General features: G+C 36.7%; 1 protein-coding gene across 1 annotated transcript in view; it reads left to right on the forward strand.

Moving 5' to 3' along the window:
- The first annotated feature begins 2,269 nt into the window (after window positions 1–2,269).
- The window catches only part of ERO1B (endoplasmic reticulum oxidoreductase 1 beta), a 52,766-nt gene continuing 32,233 nt past the window's right edge, over window positions 2,270–22,802 (forward strand). Inside the window, exons 1-3 of the mRNA XM_044673691.1 lie at window positions 2,270–2,554; window positions 8,148–8,267; window positions 20,139–20,222. Coding sequence (XP_044529626.1) covers window positions 2,459–2,554; window positions 8,148–8,267; window positions 20,139–20,222 — 300 coding nt within the window. The 5' untranslated portion in view covers window positions 2,270–2,458. The remainder of the gene's footprint in view (window positions 2,555–8,147; window positions 8,268–20,138; window positions 20,223–22,802) is intronic.

A 22,802-nucleotide genomic window follows, 5' to 3' on the forward strand; every position in this document is an offset into this window, starting at 1 on the left:
CAACAATAAAATAAATGCTTATACTGAAAATTTAACAATCAGTTCTATGTGTTCCTTATATCTGCTTACATAACTCTCTATACTGAAACAGTTTTAGAAAAGAGTTAAAAGGAACTTGAACAAGTAAAAAGTCTTAATTTGTTCAAATACAGTCAAAATTCCAGAAGAATCACCATCAGTTCTCTTCTGGAATACCCCCATTTAGGATTGAAAGTATTCTTTTCCTGTGATTGATATCTTAAATTTCAAAAGAAGAGCATTTCAAAAGTGCAGAATTCTTAGATGAGTTACAAACCAATCACTTTAGATGGAGAGGCATGGATCTTATCTAGATAGGGGATAAGTTGGGGACAACCAATTTATGAATAAACCTTGCCACCTCAACTCTTGATCAATTATCTAATTTAAAGAAAGGTCTTAGTTTTTCTTCTTCCTATTTCCCTAAAGGGAAAAGTCTGGAAAGAATTTTAAGGTGGAAAAAAGATTACTTCTTACTATTTCCAGGGAAATTAAAATGTTCTTTTTAAATATGCTTCCACAGTCATTAGTCAACAAACATTTTTTAAAAATTCACATTAGCTCTGTTGCAAAATAATACATACCAAAAAAAAAAAAAAAGAAAAGAAATGGAAAAAAAACATGATTCAATCTGTACCCAGAGTTAATCAGTTCTCTCTGGACGAGAAAGTTTTCATAATGTCTTGGGATCATTATCTTGATTAGAGAAGCTAAGTCTTTCAAGGTTGTCCATCCTTACCATATTGCCTTTAGGGTGCACAGTATTTTCCTGGCTTTGCTCACTTCACTTTGCATGGGTTCATATAAGTATTCCCAGGTTTTTCTGAAACCATCCTGCTCCTTATTTCTTACAGCACAATAGTATTCCACCACAGAGAACAGCTAGGTAGCACAGTGGATAGAGTACAGGGTTTGGAATCAGTCAGACTCATCTTCCTGAGTTCAAATTTAGTCTCAGACACTTACTAGCTGTGTGATCCTGGGCAAGTCACTTAACCCTGTTTGCCCAGATGCCTCATCTGCCAAATGACATCTGGAGAAGGAAATGGCAAACCACTCTTTGATAAGAAAACCCCAAATTGGGTCACAGAATCAGACAACTGAACAACAAACCATTGCAAACATATACCACAACTTCAACAACGTTTATTAAGCACTTTCTGTGCCAAGGCACATGCTGAGGGAGAAAAAAACAAAAATCACAGAGAATCCTTGCCCTCAAGGAGTTCACAGCTTAAGGGAGGTAAATATGGGTTTCATAATTCAAGTAGCAATTTGTGAGCAAATTCTCAGACTTAGCTTCTTTTTTAACGCATGACTATTAACAACGGGGGAGGGGGAATGCAGCTAGATGGCCAAGTGGATAGACACTTTGGAGCTTTGTGGCTCTGGGAAACTCACAACCCTGTTTTGCTTGTTTCCTCATCTGGAAAGTGAGTTGGAGAAGGAAACTGAAAGCCACTTCGTTATCTTTGCCAAGAAAACTCCATAAAAGAGACACGAAGAGTTGGACAAAAACAAATAACAAAAATAAACATTTGTAGTTTTCCATGTCAAGGACAGCAACGTGAAACATGGTGGTCGTAGTAGTCTTTGGGAGATAAGAAAGGCTGACCAAAGGGGCTGGTGTGGGATCCTGGGGTTTATTGTTGGGATTGGTAAATTCTGAGGCTTAGAACAGACAACCTACTAGAAGCTTCGTGTTGGGTTTTTTGGAAAAAAAACAGGACCAAATTCTGAAATAATGATCCTGGAGACATCTAGGCTAGCTTCTTGGTGACTAACTAGCAGAGGTTTCTTTTAAAAATCCAAATTCCTCAGAAGGTTAATCATGTAATGTAGTCACCAGGGCGGGGTGGCCAAAAAACGGGTAGTTTAAATCCTCAGGCCTCTCACGCAAGACCATGTAAGCCTCCCACCACTCATGTGGACACCTCCTCTTGTTTTGGAGGCTCGCGTGGTCCTCCCTGATAGGCCGTAGCACGGCCTCGCGCCCCCGCCGACCATAGAGTTCCCACCCCTTCTGTAGTTCCTGGCCTCCCTCGAAGAGTCCTTCCGGCTCCGGGCCTAAGGATCCCTTGGGGGCTGGCAGGAACTACAAGCCCCACAATGCCCAGAGATCGCGGGCGGGGAGCGGCTGGACAAGCACAGGAGGGCGGGGGGCGGGGCCCCAGTTGTGGGAGGGGAGGGGAAGAGAGGTGAGTGGGGCTCGGCTCCGCCGCCACTGGGCGGCTTGGGAGAGTCGCCTCCAGCAGCCTGACAGGTGCCTTGGGGACGTTGACCGCCGAGCAAGGGGCTCTTCCGCCTAGTTTATAGGGCTCGTCGTCGTCGTTCGTCGTTGTTCGGCGCCCGGTGGTTCGGGCGGGCTGAAGCGCGGCCCCCTCCCCCCCGGCCCCGGCCGCGGCCGCGGCGGAGGAAGAAGGAAGGAGGTGAGGGCAGCATGAGCCGCGCTGGCCGCCGCAGCCGGGCCGGGGCAGCGGCCGCTGTGCAGCTGTGGGTGACCCTGAGCTGCCTGACCACCGCCGCCGAAGCCCAGGTACTCAGGGATGGGAGAGAGGTGGGGCGGGTTCGGGAACTCCTGTTGGAGAGGAGGCGACTGTGCCCTCGGTCTCGGAGCAGGAACTGAGCGCCTACTGTATGCGACATCCCGGGGGTGGGGGTGGGGGTGGGGGTGGAGGAAGAGGCTGTGGGCCAGAGGAAGAGGATGAGCTCCTAGTATCGTGGAAGAGGAAGAGAGGGAGATGGAGAATGTCCCTCTCTCTCCCCATCATACCTTTTTCATTTCCCCCCTCTCCACCATTCCTCTCTCCATCCCGCTGTTCCCTAAGGAGCTGGTGACAGCCCCCTTAGGAGAACGTGGCAGGCGACATGCAGGAAAGTGGAGGGCTTCTCCCTCTCCAACTTTGTGCCTTCAGAGGGTCAGAGCCTCTCTGGACTTGAACCACCTTTTCCTTTACCCTGATGGTGGGTTACTTCCTCGAGTTGCCCCCCCCTCCCCCCAGCTCAGTACTGGCACCCGAAGTGATGGTGTCCACGCAGTGAGTAGAAGCACTCAGGCTAGGGCAGATTCTGTTCCTGTGGTGGGCTCCGTATCGGGAGACAGAGGAGACTTAAGGCGGCCTGGCCAGGTTGGGGTGAGGCTCCTTAGGAACTCCCAACTGTGTAGGAACTTCAAAATTTCCGAGCAGGAAGAGAAAAGGGTTCTACATGTGGAAATTCCCGATTTTTACTGTGAAGGTCCTATTTTAAGCGTCCTTGAATCTGGTGACCCATTGCTCCAAAGAGATTGTTTACTTCTTTTTGTCATTTGGGTGGGTATCCAACGGGCTGCCTACTGATTTCTTGGGATTTTTTTTTTTTTTTTTTTTGCACCTGCTCCAAAAGTGAAGCTGCTAAGAGGGAAAAAAAACAACAAGGTGTCCCAGGTGGTCCTATAATGAGGGGAGATGTAGTAGAGGCAATTAAAGCACATTGCCACCTGAAAATGGAACACTATTCTGAGGTTGTGAGTGTAAACATATGATTTTGACATTATTCAGAGGCTAATTTTCAAGAGTATGGTCTGCTTTTGGTTGTCGGATTGTACTTAAAATAATAGTTAGCATTTATATAATACAATGATGCTTTTCTTGCTCAGTTCTCATTCCTAACTACAGCTTTTTTTGTTGCTTTTTTAAAAACATATGTCTGAAATTGGTGCAAAGCTTTTGCTTGGCCTCTTAGTTCTAACATTTTTATTAATTAGATATTAGCCTTTTTTCAACTGTTAACATCACATTTTCTTCATTCTTAAGTTAAATTTAGGATGAATAATGTAATGCATTTCATGATAAATTATATTTGCCAATTTTATTTCCTAGTTTGTAGTTATTTATTAATAAGATATTTTTTCCCAATGGGAACATTTAGGGATTCATTTTCTGTTTCTGTTCTTTTTGAAAAAATATTTAAATAGTGAATATGTCACACATTTTGGCTTTCCAATACAAGCACCACCATAGAAGCTTTAGTTTATGTCTTCATATAACCTTGATTATTATAAGAATATGAAATTTGTACATTTCAGAATGTGTGTTCTCTCTGAACTGTTAGGTCAGCAGTTAAAGAGGTATATAGAAGTGTGAAATGTTCAAAAATTAGTCCATTAGAGTAAATTAAAAATTGTTGTGTTTTTAAAAAATTTAAACTGTTCCTTTATCCAGCAAGGAAACATACAAAAATATTAAATTTGAAAATTAATTAGTTCAGCTTCTTCATTTCACATCATTGCCCTTAGTAGAGAAATGGTTTTAGTGCAGGAGAGAAATTATATATTTTTTTAAATGTTCCTATTTGCAGTGAGCCAAAGGCATAAACTATTTCATGGAATCTAATACCTAATTTTGAATGCTTCCTTTTACAGTAAAAGGCAAAATTTATTTCCCACTGTGTAATAAAACTCAATATGCTCTTTTCTATTTTGTCTCATTTGATTATAAATTAAGTGCAAAAGTGCTTTGAAGCAGAAAACAGCATCCTATACTAAAGCTTCTGTGAATACAGCAGTTTTGCACTGTTAATCTTTCTGTAAAGAAGAAATTTGAATGTTCCATTCTGTCAGATTGGGATGTAATAGATATATATACCTGTAGATCTTTAATAGAAACATTGAGTATCTTCGAGATCTTGCACTGACAAAATTGCAACTGAGCTTTTGTTTTTATATGTGTATCAATGCCTTTACACACACTTAGGCTTTCCATTATGCTCAAAAAACTAAAAAAGCAATCAACTTTACAATTGCTTAATTTAAGAATAAAAAACTTTTCCCCAAAGAGCTCTCTTTTCCTTCTATAGAATCACTTACTTAAAAGTAATTATCATATAGTACTTTTTTTTTTTAATTTTAAACCCTTAACTTCTGTGTATTGACTTATAGGTGGAAGATTGGCAAGGGTAGGCAATGGGGGTCAAGTGACTTGCCCAGGGTCACACAGCTGGGAAGTGTCTGAAGCTGGATTTGAACCTAGGACCTCTTGTCTCTAGGCCTGGCTCTCAATCCACTGAGCTACCCAGCTGCCCCCCATATAGTACTTTTTAAAAAATCTTGAGCAGTTAAGACAACATTAATCTTCTCACATTGACCTGGGAGAGAGGTGAGGCAGACAGGTGACTCCTTTTGGGGAGAAAGGGGGACTGTTCCCCAGAGCAGCATTTAATAGCATTAGTTAGTATTTTAGCTTTTACTTTAGTACTCTAGAAGTATTAGAATCTCATTAAGTCTCTTTAGGAAAAATAATAATAATGATGAAGATAGCATTTATAGAGAGCTTAATAAGTTCAGAGAACTTTACAATATCATCTCATTTCATCCTCATAACAACCCTGTGAGGTAAAGTACTGTTGTTATCCTCATTTTTACAGTTGAGGAAACTGAAGTAAATAGAGTAAATGTCCAGCTCAGAGTTATGCAGCTAGTGTTTAAGGTTGGATTTGAACTCAGTTTTTCCTGATTTCAGGCCCATCTGCCATTCCACATAGCTGCTAAACTAACAAAGTTTAGTTAAAATACAAGGAAAAATTCACCAGTTTAAATGATTCTGACAAAAATGCAATTTTTCACCTTCTGTCAGCTGCATATTGGAATACATTCAGAACATTTTCAGGAACAGCTTGTTAACCTTTACATATGTTGTGATGTGAGTTTGATATATATGACATAGAACTTTGCTTTGTGAAATAGGCATTTTCTGGATTGAAACTTTGGTAGGCATAATAGCTTGTATTGGATTTTGGTGTCCAAGTATGTTTTCACTTAGAACTCTTAATTATACTTCACATAGTCCTAGACTTAGAAAAGACTGTTTTCTAAAAGTTTGTAAAAATGTTCGTTATCAATAACTAAGATTCAGATTTTTTCCTATAGTGGAAATAGCATAAATGATGTTTAGATTCTCAGAGTAAAATATAACTCCTTAATCAATGATGTAACTAAAATAATATTGCTAAATAGTCTTGTACCCAAACTTTGAATCTTGAAGTTGGGAGATGGGTGTGAAAACTGGCAATTGGGAAGCTAGTATCATTGAACTTTAATAGCTTCAGAATAGCAAGAGACTCTTTAATTTTTCTTTTTCTTTTTTTCAAAAAACCCTTACACCTTTCATCTTAGAATCAATACTGTGTATTGGTTCTAGGGCAGAAAAGTGGTAAAGATTAGGCAAAAGGAGGGGTTAAGTGACTTGCCCAGGGTCACACAGCTGGGAAGTGTCTGAGGCCAGATTTGAACCTAGGACCTCCTGTCTCTAGGCCTGGTTCTCAATCCACTGAGCTACCCAGCTGGCCCCTGAATTTTATTTCTTAACTAACTGTAGAGAGTATGCTTGTGGGGTTTCCAGGATCTGCTACTGGAAAATGAGTTTCTGTGGTAAAAGGTAGCAGCAAAGACCTTATTGGAGATGGGCTTTGTTAGCAGTAGACATCAACCAGGATAGACATAGATGGTAACATCTCTCCCCCACCTTTTTTGGAGGGGAAGAGTTCTTTGACTTATGGTTTCACTGCTACAGAATACCTTTTGTAAGTAAAGTAAGGAAATTCTTTGCCAAGGCAGATCTGCAAACTTTCTGCAACTTAATAGTCTTAGAGGATTGTCTATGGACTTGGAGAGGTTAAAAGGAACTTGACCAGAGTTAGTATGTGTTAGAGGCTGGACTTGAGCCTAGAGCCAGCCTTCCTCTCTGACCAACTTTCTTGCTACCATGTTATGCCATTTATCTCAACCTGGTAAAATTCTATACATCCTTTGAGGTTCACTTCAGATGCTACCCTTCCCATAGAGACTTTCTTAACTTTCTTATGACCTGTTATTTCCATTTTTGTATTAGTAATTTGTACATGTATTTTATTTCCTAATTAGATTATAAGGCCTTGGGATCCAGAATAATATCTTAAAATAGCTTTGTATTTTCTCTGCTGCCTAGGACATAACATATATATATATATTGCATTGAATGAGTAAATAAATGCTATGTACTAGTCATTGATAAAATTAGAATTTTAGAGCTGGAATATACTTTGTCATTGGCAGTTCATATTTTATTTACCAATTTCTTTAGAAGTACCATTAAGAACATACTATTAATACTAAGTGACATTAAAACAAAAAAGCACATAGGAAAGACATTATTTTATAAATATACTATTATTAATGTATAGTATTTACTTTGGCAGAACAAAGGTTAAAACTCTAGATCTTCATAGTAGGTACCCATTAAAAAGTTTGCAGCTTCAGCATTGTCAAAGAATAATATAGTATGAAAATATTGGCAAGCATTTATAAAAACAATTATGAGGATTTTAATAAATTAGTAAATGTTTAGTAAAATGAATAGTAAATATTTCATTAGCAAAGGAACTATAATTATTTTAACATTTAGCATTCAGTTTGTTAAGATAACTAACTACCTGATGCATAGGTTTAAAGTTGACCTGTAGTTTATTTTAAAATAAAATTTATCCTCCCAAGTCAATATCTGTAATACCTTAGCAACAGCCTACTATCAAGTACTTATGGATTATGAGACTGTTTTTAAAAATTATGTTTTCCTTTCTCATCCTTGGCAGAAATAGTCAAGAAAAGGAGAGTTGCCGAGACTTTAATTCAATTATTTTATCATTCTGTGATTACTTTCACTGAGTTTCTCTCAAGAGGCACCCAATGGCTGTCCAATAGGTCCTAAGATTTCCTAGCTCCTCAGTCTACTTAATACCAAATGTAGAGGCAGCTAGGTGGCTCAGTGGATTGAGAGTCAGGCCTAGAGACAAGGAGTTCAGGATTCAAATCTGCCCTTAGATACTTATTAACTGTGTGACCTGGGGTAAGTCATTTGACCCCCAATTGCCTAGCCCTTACCACTCTTCTGCTTTGGAACCAATACTTAGTTTTGATTCCAAGATGGAAGGTAAGGATTTTTTTAAAAAGCCAAATGTTCAAAGTAATCAGAAATTTATTTTAACTTTTTTAACTATGCTAACCTTGAACTTCAAGTAATTAATCAATTATCTTTTTTTATATGAAACTATACTTCATATTTGTTTACTTTGTTTGAATAACAACTTCTGTTGAATATTTATTTTGCTTTTTTTAGCTCACTGGAGTCCTAGATGATTGTTTGTGTGACATAGAAAGCATTGATAGCTTCAATACCTACAAGATCTTTCCTAAAATACAGAAATTGCTAGAACGGGACTACTTTCGTTATTATAAGGTAAGATTGAAAAGAAAAACTCACAGATGGACCATCCAAAGAGCCAATCTATCCCTAGAAATTTAAATCTTTCAGCATTTGAATATATTCTGAACATAAATGACAGTCAGTGTTTATTTCAAGCCTTGGGCCATTTTCTTTCTGTACCTGAAAAAACTTGTGTAATCTTATAAAAGCAGTTTCCTGAGAGTTCAAAATTCAGATTCCAATCCTGGCATATTATGAAATTTCTTTGTTTCTTAATTTTCCTCTCTATAAGATGAAGACAATAAAGACGAACAACCCTATCACAAAGGTGATATGAAAAAAATCTTGATATTTTTCTTCCAGTTAGCAGTAGAAAATGAACACATTTTTCTACCTAGAAAAAAATTTAATCCTTTAGATCCAGACTTTACATATTAACATTTTAATGGGATTATTCAGTAAATATATTTACAAGTACTTTCATACTTTCTAAGACAATGTACAAAATGTAGTTTAGCCTTTCCTTGATGACTTGAGATAAGCATTATGAATATTACTGTAATATGTTACAGACATTTTGACACTTTGAATTCATGATCTCTTTAGAAAGATCACATGTATCATGACACCTCCAAGGTCCTTTTATCCTGCATTATTCTTCTGATTTTTTTTACTATCTTTGGGCTACAATTTAGTATCTGGCTCCTAAGGGCCAATTAACAGAACATTTGAAGGCAATCAAACAATGAATAGTGCCTTCTTGGTAGAAAGTATTTCAGAGGAAAAACTGGAGTCTGGTCTAGGTGGAGAGGCAAGATGGAAGTCAGGAGATGAGGCTCATGACTTCCAAAAGCTGGGAATTTACTGTAGAGTGGGTCAGAAAAAGGGGCATTTACAAGATGAATGTGTTTTCTTACATTGACTTCATGCTAGCCAAGGCCTTCCTTGCTCCAGCCCAACAGATACCAATATTGCATTTAGTTTGTCTGACTATTATTTGTCTTTTCTCTGTGACTGGCTCACCTACATCTCTCATCATATATTTTCTTTCTTTTTTGAACAATTACTTTCTGTCTTAGTAATAACTCTTAAGATAGAATGGCAAGGGCAAGGCAAATAGGGTCATGCAGCTAGGAATTTTCTGAGGTCAGATTTGAACCCAAGTTTTCCAGACTCCAAAACTGGCACTCTATCACTGTGCCATCTCCCTGCCTCAATACATTTTCTCAAGAATGTCTTTTATGCTACTCCCTGAGAAGTTATTTGCTATATCTACTTATGCCTACTAATTGTCTTTCCATTGTGCTTTGAATGAATTGTAATTTTGATTCTTTTATGATTGGATGGTTTGTACCTCTGTATTATATCACTTAAAAATATTAATGACAAGAGGTGTCCTTTGGTGTCATTGAGCAATTTGGAATCATTGAAAATACTAATTTCCTAAAATAAGATTCAGCTCAATATTCTCTTTAGTCCTTGGCTTACTTCATTGTCATTGAACAGGGCCTTTTCTTTTTTTTAATTTGAAAAGAAAAAATATATTTTTTTGTTTTTAAATATTTTTCCATATTTACTTGATTTATTTTCTTTCCCTCTCCTCTTCCCTCTCCCTCCTCCTCCCAGAGTTAACAAGCAATTCCACTGGTGAACAGCCTTTTAAAGATATATATTGATTGACTGGGTTGCCTATCCAGCACCATTTCATCCCCTTTGTTTTTTCAGTGTGAATGACTAGTCCAATTTTTTTTTTTTAATTTTTTTTAAACCCTTACTTCTGTGTATTGACTTATAGATGGAAGATTGGTAAGGGTAGGCAATGGGGGTCAAGTGACTTGCCCAGGGTCACACAGCTGGGAAGTGTCTGAGGCCGGATTTGAACCTAGGACCTCCTGTCTCTAGGCCTGGCTCTCAATCCACTGAGCTACCCAGCTGCCCCCCTCCAATCTTAATTACATTATTGTGGAACTGAGAAAGCTTTGTAATTTTTCTAGGCTTGCTATAATTAGTAGAATATTTGTAAAGTTTTTATAGCTCCAGTAAAAGACCTTAGCATGTCTCCTTGTTTTACACCTTATTTGATGTCATTAATCATTGAACAAAATGATCATAGTCATATCTTTCATAGGATTTTTGTAAATTTTAATGCTCTGAAACATCTCATTTGGGTAGAGCTTTCAAGACTATATTTACTTTATCCAGACAAGTGCTTTGCAAAAATTAGTAAGCTAAGAAGAAATAACAAGATCTTCTATTTAGTCTTTTATTCTCTTTTTATAGGAGTTGACAGTTACATCTTCTCTCCTGCTACTGCCACTACCCTGGTACAGGCCCTGATCACCTCATATTTGGATTACTGCATTAATCTGATATGGCAGTAGAGTTTGCCTACTTCTAGTCTCTCCCCATTCTACTCTCTTTTCAGCCACTAAAGTGCAATTCCAACCATATCACCCTTTTACCCAATAAACTCTAATAGGTCTCTTTCCCTTCCAGGATCAAATACAAAATCCCCTATTTTGTGTTCAAAGCCCATCATAACTTAGCCCTCTCTACCTTTCTAGTCTTCTTAAAACTTATTCCCTTCCATATATTCTTCAATCCAGTGGCACTGGCTTCCTAGTTGGTTGTTGTTTGTTTTTTTTAATAAACAAGACATTTCATCTTTCAGCTCCAGGCATTTTCTCTGATTGTTCCCCATGACTGGAACTCTCTCTTTCATCTCTACCTACTAGTTCTCCTAGATTGTTTCTAGACTTAACTAAAATCCCATCTTCTATAGGAACCCTTTCTCAACCTCTCTTAATTCACCTTCCTTTTGTTAATCATTTCCTATTTATTATTGGTTTGTACATATTTGCTTGCTTTTTGTCTGCCTCTTTAGATTATGAACTCTTTGAGCATAGAGACTGTCTTCTGCCTCTTTTTATATCCCTCCTTCTTAGTGCAAAGGCTGGCATATAGTAGGCACTTAATAAATGTTTATTGATTGATAAATCAATATTGTCATTGTTGATAGGCTGCATGCCAGCACCCCAACTCAGGATCTCTGATTAGGTGTCCTAGCTGCTTAAGCTGAAGTTTCCCACTTGATTTCTCCTGCCTATTTATAATAACTTCATTTATCTTTGTTCCACTCTACCCACTTCTTATGTTTATGCCTTATGGAATCCTTATTCAATTGTTAATAAACTTATCCTCATATTAGAACCTTGCTCTTCTTTTGAGAAATTATTTGGTATACAGGATTTAAGCTATTGAGATTTAAAACTCCACTAAGACTTTGGAGATGTCCTGAGTATTTTATGTTTCATTTTTTATGTATTTGTTGTTTCTTCTAAAAAGAATGTAAGCACAGATTGTTTTCGCTCTTTGTTTCCCCAGTTTTTAACATGGTTCCTGGCATATAATAGGCACTTATTAAAAGCTTTTGAATTGACTTGAATTTTCTTTACCTCTTTGTTGTGTGATCACAAAGATGTGGCCTTCTGAAGAAAATAGTATGTCAAACTTGGCTGTACATTTCTCATGTTTTCATCAAGAATACCCTTAATATCCTTATAGACAATTATCATATGTTTAAGATGAGAAAGGAGATAAATGAATTGGTAGTTATTGATGTTTTCCCAATCATTTTGAGAGGAGTGGGAAGGAAAAATAGAAACATCATCTTTATTCTTTGAAATTTTCCCCTTTTTGAGATAGTCTGAAAATAGTGCCTCTCAAACTGTCATGTAGGGGGGCAGCTGGGTAGCTCAGTGGAGTGAGAGTCAGGCCTAGAGACGGGAGGTCCTAGGTTCAAACCCGGCCTCAGCCACTTCCCAGCTGTGTGACCCTGGGCAAGTCACTTGACCCCCATTGTCCACCCTTACCAATCTTCCACCTATGAGACAATACACTGAAGTACAAGGGTTTAAAAAAATAAAAATTTAAAAAAAAACTGTCATGTACAGAATGTATTTTTACCTATATATGTTAGTTTTAGACATCTTTTCTAACTGACTTCATATTCTTAAAATTATATATGTGTATTAACATGATATCATGAGTGATTAACATGATAATATCATGACCCCATAGGTTATAGTTCTCTGAAAAGACACTGACTGACCCGTTGTATTGATCATTTGTTGTCTGTCTTTTCTATTTTCATTTTACTAATCATTTAGGGATGATCCGATTTAGCTCAATTTTGCAACATCCTTACAGATTTTTTTAACCTCAAGTAACTTCAAGTGTTGTTCTGGAAGACAATACTATTTATAGGCTTTTCTTATTTCCCTTTGAAATGTTTTGCAAAAGAACTTATGCTGTAATCAATGTTGTCTTTAGTTGTCATTTCTCTTTGCACAAAGAGATAAAAGGTGTTAGATAGTTTCTGGGTTTCTTTGGCCTTTTTTGTGGGTTGAATTTTTAATTTTTAATTAATTAGAAACTTGTTTTTACTTTTCTTCATTTCCTATTTTCAGAGGAGGACGTGATTTTCTTTAGATAGATTGGATTGGAACTGTTGTAGTCACATGAAATATTCTCTCATCTTTTAGCTTTTCTTCTAATGTTTTTATTTTTACTTTGATTTTTACTTTAGTGCTATGATTACAAATCCACAGTTGATTCTGAATTGACTACTACTTTTCTAGTCAGTTGCTGCCTGTCTATAAAATGTGTTCAATTTTGTTTTTTTATAATACACTTGCCAGTCCTTGTTTTTTATTGTATTTTTTATTCTGAATTTAAACACCAAAAAAAGCATTTCAATACATGTAGCAGAACACAGAAAAAAAAGAGTTATTTTGTATGAAACTGTGAATCTCCTTTTCAAACCACTTGCTTTTAAAAAAAAGAAGGAATAATTTCGCACATGATAAAACTGTCCTGTTTGCCTATTCTCTGCTTTAAATTTCCTTATGTGCTTTTCTGAGTGCAATGGATAGAGAGCACTGGATCTGGAGTCAGGAAAACCTGAATTCAAATCCAGCCTCAGACATTTAGTAGCCATGTGAACTTGAGCAAATCACTTAACCCCGTTTGCCTCCATTTCCTCATCAGGAAAATGAACTGGGAAAGGAAATAGCAAACCATTCCAGTGTCTTTGCCAAGAAAACTCCAAATGGGATCACATAGAATCTGAAATGACTAAAGAAAATGTTCTTTTCTGTGCATTTAAAAAATAGTAAATGGTCCTTTAAAATTTTTGCATCACCGTTAGCCTCTTTTTTCCTTTGTTAATTTTTTAAATAATCGTTTGATTCTGGTTCAGTATTTCTTGCTGTTTCATGGAGGCATTGATTTTTGTTCATTATGTTCTAGTTTTCAGAAATTCCATTTCTTGAGTCAGGTTTATTACTTTCTCTTCCAAGCTACTTAATCTTCCTTTTAATTCTTTCTTATCTCTTGCTTCATTTCTTCTAGGTATTCAGATAGTCCATATGGAAAATGCATTTTTTTCTTTTGAGTCTCTGTGGTTGTTATGGAATTAGATTTGCAGTAATTTTAGATATTTATTTGGTGTTTGATTTATTCATCTCTCCAATTTTAGTCCATAAATTGGAGCTTTATGACAGGGCCATGCTCTGCCTCTTGCTACACTTTAGGTAAGATGGTTGGCCCTAATTGTCTTTTTTTTTTTTTTTTAACCCTTCCTTTCTGTTTTAGAATTGATACTGTTTATTGGTTCCAAAGGAGAAGAGCAATAGGGGCTAGGCAATTGAGATTAAGTGACTTGTCCAGGGTCACACAGCTAGGCACTTTCTGAGGCCAAATTCAAATCCAGAACCTTCCATTTCTAGCCCTGGCTTTCTATCCACCAAGCAACTTAGCTGCTTCTGGCCCTATTTGTTCTTCTTCTGAGTCCCCTGGATTCAAGTGCACTGACATCCTTCTAGGGGTTAGGCCTCCTTTGAGGTTTGGATCCCTTGAGCCTATGCTATACTGATCTGAGCACTGTGTTGATTCACCTGCTGCTAACCTCCTCTCCTCCTCTTTACCCCACTCCCTTTTATTTCCTATTCTGGGACTTAAGGCCCCCTCCTGGAGCTCTTTGCTCTTGTGGCCTCTAGATACAGAGCCTTGCAAGCTTCAGTGTTCATTCTCTGGTCATTCTGGTGTGTATGTAGCTTAAGAGAGTCCTCCTTTTCCTGTTGACCTTAGGCTTCTGACTGACCTTTGTGAAGCTCTGCAACGAAAGTTTTCACTTGTTACAGGTTTTCACTGGGATTCCCAATGGCCATTTGGTCTGATACAAACTTTAGGCATTTGCTCAAGTACATGTGTGGGAGCTGGGCAGCCTTCCTCTTTTTTAGACAGCCATCTAGATTGGCAGCCTGTCAGCTCTCTTCTGAGTATTAATGTTATAAAGAGATGAGGTTTCTGAGTTGTATATAACTAGAGAGAACATAATATAGGACTTAGGTTTATCTTCATATATACAATTAGTCCCATTACTTTTTACACCTCCCCTCCAAACCCCTATGCTGAATTTCACTGAGTATGGCTTTATTGTACCATATTGATGTTCTTAGGTGCTATGGAAACAGGTAGTTATTTGCACTCTTTTTATTCTGAGTCTTCTCTATCTTTTATATTTAAACATAGTAAAACTATTATATGTTTATGCCTGGCAGGCTATTTTTATTTTGGTTTTGGTATCCCCAGTTTCTAGCATAGTGCCTGGCATGTAGTAGGTACAAAAATGCTTAATAAATTGGGGGCAACTAGGTGGCTCAGTGAGTTGACTGTCAGGCCTAGAGACAGGAGGTCCTAGGTTCAAATCTGGCCTCAGACATTTCCTAACTGTACGACCCTGGGCAAGTCACTTAACCTCCATTGCCTGGCCCTTGCCACTCTCCTGCCATGGAACCAATGCACAGTATTGATTCTAAGACAGAAGGTAAGGGTTTAAAAAAAATGCTTACTAAATTGAATTAAAAGTCATTTAAGATAGGGGGCAGCTGGGTAACTCAGTGGATTGAAAGCCAGGCCTAGAGACAGGAGGTCCTAGATTCAAATCTGGCCTCAGACACTTCCCAGCTGTGTGACCCTGGGCAAGTCACTTGACCCCCATTGCCCACCTTTACCACTCTTCCACCTAGGAGCCAATACACAGAAGTTAAGGGTTAGAAAAAAAAGAAAAAAAAAGTCATTTAAGATGTAGGTGGCTATTTGTCCTTCCATATACTAGAGAACTATTTTTGTTCCTTTTTCTGGTGCTAAGATCCTTCTCCTCTGTCGATGTCTTCTGTTCACTGCCCTCCTCATAGCTTAGAACTATAAGCTTATTTTAGTCTAACCCCTAATTGGCAAGATTTCTTGTTGATGGAGCCATGCTGGCTCTTTGAAATCATAACTTTTCTTTTTAGGTGGTCACCAACCATCTCTTTAATGATTTGCTTTGGAATTTTCCTAGAAATCAAAGGTCAAGTTCATTGACTCATAGTTTGCAGATTCTCTTCAAAAAACCTTTTTTTGAATATTGGGACAGTGGTACCTCTCTCATTTTCCATGATCTTTATATATGACTGGCAGTGGCTCAGCAAACACATCTGCCAGGCTTTTCAGGATCTGAGAATGTAGTTTATCTTAATCAGGTGATTTCAATCTATCTAGGCCAGAGAGATGCTCTTCTGTTGTCTTCTCATTCTTCAACTCCCTATTAATCATCTTTGTTCTATAATTTTTTTTATTATAAAGGACCTCTTTGCCAAGAAAGTAAAAATGAAATAAGAATTTAGAAGTTCTGTCTTTTCTCTTGTCATTTATCACAGTCCAGTACACATTCCTTTTTTATCTTTTTTCTCCCAATGTGGTTTTTAAAAGCCTTTTTTGTAGACATTAGTTTTCGTTGTCAGATTCAACTCATTACAAACTTTAAAATAACTCACAACATTATTTTTTTTTTTACAAAATTTTACAGGGCCGTCTGCTATGTCCTTATGTATGTCATTTTATGTTGTCTAGACTTCCATTTTTTGAACATTTTTTTAAAACCAAATTGTTTGGTGATTTTCCTGTGTAGCTACATTGGTCTTTTCAAATAAAAAATCTTTTTCTTCTTTAGAACTTTTTCCCTGTTAGGTCCATAGAATTCCCTTCTTGAGCATCTCACATACCTTCTGGGGTCACTTCCCACTGAAGCATTTTACTTCATGAGATCATATACTTCCTTTAAACCCTTTAAAACCTGGTTTCCCAAAATTTAGAAAAAAGATTTTCTCTCAAATTTTAGAACAAAACTTTCCCTCAAGGTTCCTATAATTTCTATTCTAGCAACCAACTCCTTCCTTTAAACTAAGAACCTGATACAGGATCCCTTGTTGCTTTGTTTACTTTTTAAAAGATAAAATTATCACTAAGTAATGGCAAGAAATTATTAGTTGCTTTGCTTTGGGGTTGATAAAGGAAAGAGATGTCTGGCTAATTGAATTCTCCTCCCCCCTAATTTACTGCTATATTATATCTTTGTCTCAGTATTATAACTGGCTTCTGAAACTCCTCATCTAATTCCTCTTTCTGGCCAGGTTGGTCATTTACTTTTTTTTAAACCCTTATCTTCCATCTTAAAATCAGTCTATGTATTGGTTCCAAGGTAGAAAAGTGGTAAGGGTTAGGCGGTGGGGGGTTGTGACTTACCCGAGGTGACACAACTAGGAAATGTCTGAGGCCAGATTTTAACCCAGTACCTCCCATTTTTCAGCTTTGCTCCTAATCCACTAAATCACCTAGCTGTCTGGCCATTTACTTTTTATTTTTAAGTCTATTTATTTAATTAATTTGGAGTGTTTTTCCATGGTTAGATGATTCATATTCTTTCCCTCTCCATCTCCCACCCCACTCCCCCCCATAGCCAACAAGCAATTCCACTGGTTTTACATGTGTCATTGATCAAGACCTATTTCCATATTATTAATATTTGCACTAGAGTTATTGTTTAGAGCAGTGGTTCCCAAACTTTTTTGGCCTTCCGCCCCCTTTCCAGAAAAAATATTACTTAGTCCCCTGGAAATTAATTTTTTAAAAATTTTAATAGCAATTAATAGGAAAGTTAAATGCACCTGTGGCCATCACCGCTCCCCCTAGATCACTGCAGCACCCACCAGCGGATGGTGGCGCCCACTTTGGGAATCACTGGTTTAAGTCTACATCCCCAATCATGTCCCCATCGAACCATGTGATCAAGCAGTTGTTTTTCTCCTGTGTTTCTGCTCCCACAGTTCTTCCTATGAATGTGGGTAGCCTTCTTTCTCATCAGTCCCTCAGAATTGTCCTGGGTCATTGCATTGCATTGCTGCTAGTACAGAAGTCCATTACATTTGATTGTGCCACAGTGTATCAGTCTCTGTGTACAATGTTCTCCTGGTTCTGCTGCTTTTACTCTGCATCAATTTCTGGAGGTCGTTCCAGTTCACGTGGAATTCCTCCAGTTCATTATTCCTTTGAGCACAATAGTATTCAATCACCAACAGATATCACAATTTGTTTAGCCATTCCCCAATCAAAGGGCATCCCCTCATTTTCCAATTTTTTGCCACCACAAAGAGCGTGGCTATAAATATTTTGGTACAAGTCTTTGTACAATCTCTTTGGGGTATAAACCCAGCAGTGGTATGGCTGGGTCAAAGGGCAGGCAGACTTTTAAAGCCCTTTGGGCATAATTCCAAATTGCCTTCCAGAATGATTGGATCAATTCACCACTCTATCAGCAGTGCATGAATGTCCCAATTTTGCCACATTCCCTCTAACATTTATTACTTTCCTTTGCTGTCATATTGGCCAATCTGCTAGGTGTGAGGTAGTACCTCAGAGTTGTTTTGATTTGCATTTCTCTAATTATAAGAGATTTAGAACACTTTTTCATGTACTTATTGATAGTTTTGATTTTTTTCTGAAAACTGCCTGTTCCTGTTCCTTGACCATTTATCAATTGAGGAATGGCTAGATTTTTTTGTACAATTGATTTAGCTCCTTTATCAATTTGAGTAATTAGACCTTTGTCAGAGGTTTTTATTATAAATATTTTTTCCCAACTTATTGCTTCCCTTCTAATTTTGGTTGCATTAATTTTATTTGCACAAAACCTTTTTAATTTAATGTAATCAAAATTATTCATTTACATTTTGTAATATTCTTTATCTCTTGCTTGGTCTTAAAATCTTTCCTTTCCCATAGATCTATTCTATGTTCACTTAATTTATTTATAGTTACCATCTTTATATTTGTTATTCATTCATTCTGAATTTATCTTGGTGTAGGGTATGAGATGTTGGTCTAAATCTAATCTCTCCCATACTGTTTTCTAATTTTCCCAGCAGTTTTTGTCAAATAGTGGGTTTTTGTCCCCAAAACTGGGATCTTTGGGTTTATTGTACACTGTTTTGCTGAGGTCATTTACCCCAAATCTATTCCACTGATCCTCCCTTCTGTCTCTTAGCCAGTACTATATTGTTTTGGTGACCACTGCTTTATAGTATAGTTTAAGATCTGGTAATTCTAGACCCCCATCCTTCACATTTTTATTCATTATTTCCCTTGCTATTCTTGATCTTTGTTCTTCCAAATGAACTTTGTTATATTTTTTCTAATTCAGTAAAAAGGTTTCTTAGTGTTTTGGTAGGTATAGCATTGAATAAGTAAATTAATTTGGGTAGGATTGTCATTTTTATTATGTTAGCTTGTCCTTCCCATGAGCAATTGTTTTTCCAATTGTTTAGATCTAGTTTTAATTGTGTGGAAAGTGTTTTCTAGTTGTGTTCACATAATTCCTGTGTGTTTGTCTTGGCAAATAGTTTCCTAAATATTTTATATTATCTAGGTTGACTTTAAATGGAATTTCTCTTTCTAATGCTTCCTGCTGAAATGTGTTGGAAATACATAGAAATGCTGATGATTTGTGTGGGTTTATTTTGTATCCTGCAACTTTGCTAAAATTGTTGATTATTTCCTCTAGCTTTTTAGTTGATTCTCTAGGATTTTTTAAACCATCATATCATCTGCAAAAAGTGATAGTTTAGTTTCCTTGTTGCCTATTTTAATACCTTCAGTTTCTTTTTCTTCTCTGATTGCTACTGCTAGTGTTTCTAGTACAATAGTAAATATTAGAGGTGATAATGGGCATCCTTGTTTCACTCCTGATCTTATTGGGAAGGCTTCTAATTTATCCCCATTGCACATGATGTTTGCTGATGGTTTTAAATATATACTGTTCTTTTTTTTTTTTTTTTTGTCCTTCTATTCCCATACTTTCTAGTGTTTTCAATAGGAATGAGTGTTGTATTTTTTCAGAGGCTTTTTCTGCATCTGTTGAGATAATCATGTGATTTCTGTTGGTTTCATTGTTGATATGGTCAATTATGTGGATGGTTTTCCTAATATTAAACTATCCTTGCATTCCTGGTATAAATCCCACCTGATCATAGGGTTAAACTTTAGGTTGTTACTGAGCTTCATGCCTTTTTATTTTTTAAAACACAAGATAATGAAGATTCTTTAATATTCATTTTAAAGGTAGATCTAAAAAACTCCATGATTGTGTATATATATTTAGATGATTAAAGAAAAAGAGAAATAAATATAAATAAAGAGAAATTAAAATATTGTTGTTAATAGGGTCATAAGACAAAAAAAGATCTTTAAAAGACCTCTGACATCCAGAAAGGTCAACTCTTAGACTTGATAAGCTGCTTCTTTTGGTAGTATTTTGGAAGTGGATAGCATTCCCCATCATAAGTCCTTTAGAATTGTCCCAGATTTGGTCTTTTAATATAGAAGACTAGGTTATCTAGTTGACTGGAAAACAATTGTTTTAAATTAGATATTGTTTTAAATAAGCCTTGCAAATTTAATTTAATGATGTACTTTTTGTTCTTTAACTAATATTTTCTATTCTCTTTGTCTCTATTATTTTTAAAGGTTAATTTGATGAGACCATGTCCTTTCTGGGCAGAAGATGGCCAGTGTTCTATAAAAGACTGTCATGTGGAACCCTGCCCAGAGGTATAAAATCAAGTTGGAAATAAAATATTGTCTTCTGTATATGAAAAGCATTACTTTGATACCACCAAAAAAGCATGAGCCTTTTGCATAATTTTTCTGGTAAAAAGTGATGGGAGTTGGGCTGATCCATTTATATAGTCTCATTTAGTTCCCTTCCTTCCTTTCTCCCTTGTAAAAAAAAAAAAAAAAGAGGCAGATATTTATACTAGCTGGTTAAAATTAAGAGTGTAGTGTGTAGCCCTCAAACAGAGAAGCTAACTGCCCTTTTTAAAAAAATTTGATTATAGTTTGTATTTATTTGCCTATATCCTTTTTTTATACTTATAGATTATAAATATGTGAGAACAAGACTTGCTTCATTTTTTAACCTTCTATGTTCATACTTCCACATCCCCCTGCCCAAAATACAAGCTTAATAAGTCTTTTTGAATTCATATCAGTTATGTCCTTATATTTGAACTGAGGTTTGTTCTTATTAAATTTTCCTTTTAGTTCTGGTTATTTAGTATTGCCTGGAAGTTCTCTATTTCATTAAATATCCATTTCTTCCCGTGGAGTATTATGCCCAGTTTTACTGGGTAGATGATTTAGAACCTTTGCTTTGAGGAATATCATACTCTAGGCCTTCCCATTCTTTAATGTAGAAGCTACTAGGTCCTGTGGTTCCACAACATCTGAATTATTATTTTTTTAATTTTCTGGCTGCTTGCAGCATTTTATCCTTGACTTTGGAGTTCTAGAAATTGGATGTACTTCTGGGATTTTAAAATTTGGGATTTTTTTCTGGGGGTGATCAATGGATTATTCTTTCAATATCTATTTTCCTCTTTTGTTCCTAAGAACATTTATTTGTTTTCTTCTTTCTTGTTTCTTCATTGTTGTTTTCTTTGCTGTTGTTTCCTTCAATATTGTTGTTTCTTTGTAATAATTTTGTTTGTTTCCAAATAATAATTTTGGCTGTTAACTTTGTGATTTAATCTACAAAGTTAACATATTTTATGTATAAAAGAAAATTTTTCTGTAGTGACATCTTGTTCTTATATTCAATTTGAAAAGAGATTTGAAATATTGGATAAAAACACCCAAAATTTTACTAAAATATGCAAAGTTAATTAAGTATAAACAAATTTTAGAGTTTGCCTTTTCCTATCTTATCACAAACTGGTAATTTCATTTCATCTCAACTTTAGCTAAAAAGATATGGTCCAGTTTTTGCTCTATGTAATTTTTCTCTTAGATTCATTTTGTTTTCTGTAAAAATAGGAAAAGGACATTAAGATGAGTATATTCAATGAGGTACAGACCACTTAGAAAAATTGTTGCCTCCAATTCTTTTCTCCAGTTATCTTGAAAGATGTATTTTAGGGGGCAGCTGGGTAGCTCAGTGGATTGAGAACCAGGCCTAGAGAGGGGAGGTCCTAAGTTCAAATCTGGCCTCAGCCACTTCTCAGCTGTGTGACCCTGGGCAAGTCACTTGACCCCCATTGCCTACCCATACCACTCTTCTGCCTTGGAGTCAATACATAGTATTGACTCTAAGATGGAAGGTAAGGGTTTAAAAAAAATTTATTTTTTTAAAAAAAGAAAGAAAGATGTATTTTAAAATGTGTTTTTACTGTTCTTGCCTGCTTTCTATTAAGACTATATCCAGTTATAGGAACCTCGAGGGGAAGTGTCCACTTTGTTCTATAATTTGAGCTAAAAAGAGACTGTCAAAGTGATCTTTCTAAAGCATAAATATGACCAGCTTATCCTCCTAATCAATAAATTCCAGTGGCTACTTGACGAGATCAAATATAAAATTTTTTGGCATTCAAAAAACTTCTCATAACTTGCCCTCCAACTCTTCACACTCCTTTCCAGTCAGTCATCTTCTTGTATTTTACCCTCATATAATCTGTGACCAAGTGATTTGCTGTTCCTTGAACACAACACTCCATCTTCCAACTCTGGTATTTTCATTGGTTATCGCCTAGAATTCTTTCTCTCCTTGTCTCTGCCTCTAAGCTTCTTTGATTTCCTTAGTCTCACTTTCTGCAAGAAACCGTTTTCAGTCTTTCTAAATTCTAGAGTCTTTCCTTATGAGATTACCAATTTTTCTAGGAGTTTGTGAAAAGATAGACGTATAGGACTGAACCTGAGGGTTCAGTCCTGTGTATTTGAATGCAAGCATGTATATGTGTGTGTAAGGATAGGAGAAGCTGCAGGGAAGGAACCAGTGGAAAGTGAGAGATTGAAGATTACAGAGAGAGATGCCCCTTTTCACCCAGTGAATCTCTTCATCAGAGACTGGAGTAAAGGAAGAGATAATGAGGGATGTGGTGAAGGGATTGGGTATTGAAGGGAAAAAGAGGGTGTTAACTATAAGGTAAGACCTTAGCCAAGATGTTGGAGTCTTGTGAGAAGTTTAAGAAGAAAGATGAAGAGTAACAGTGAGTCCAATAAGGAATCATTTAGAATTGCTTTGCTGTAGTGAAGATCCAGTTAAGATAACATCAATTTGTTGTGTGGATCAAGTACATAGTTCTTGACCTGGGTTTGGATATGAGCTATAGTAGATTGCTGCTGAACTTTTCCTTT

Source organism: Gracilinanus agilis, chromosome 4, assembly GCF_016433145.1.
Source record: "Gracilinanus agilis isolate LMUSP501 chromosome 4, AgileGrace, whole genome shotgun sequence".
NCBI classification, from domain to species: Eukaryota; Metazoa; Chordata; class Mammalia; order Didelphimorphia; family Didelphidae; genus Gracilinanus; species Gracilinanus agilis.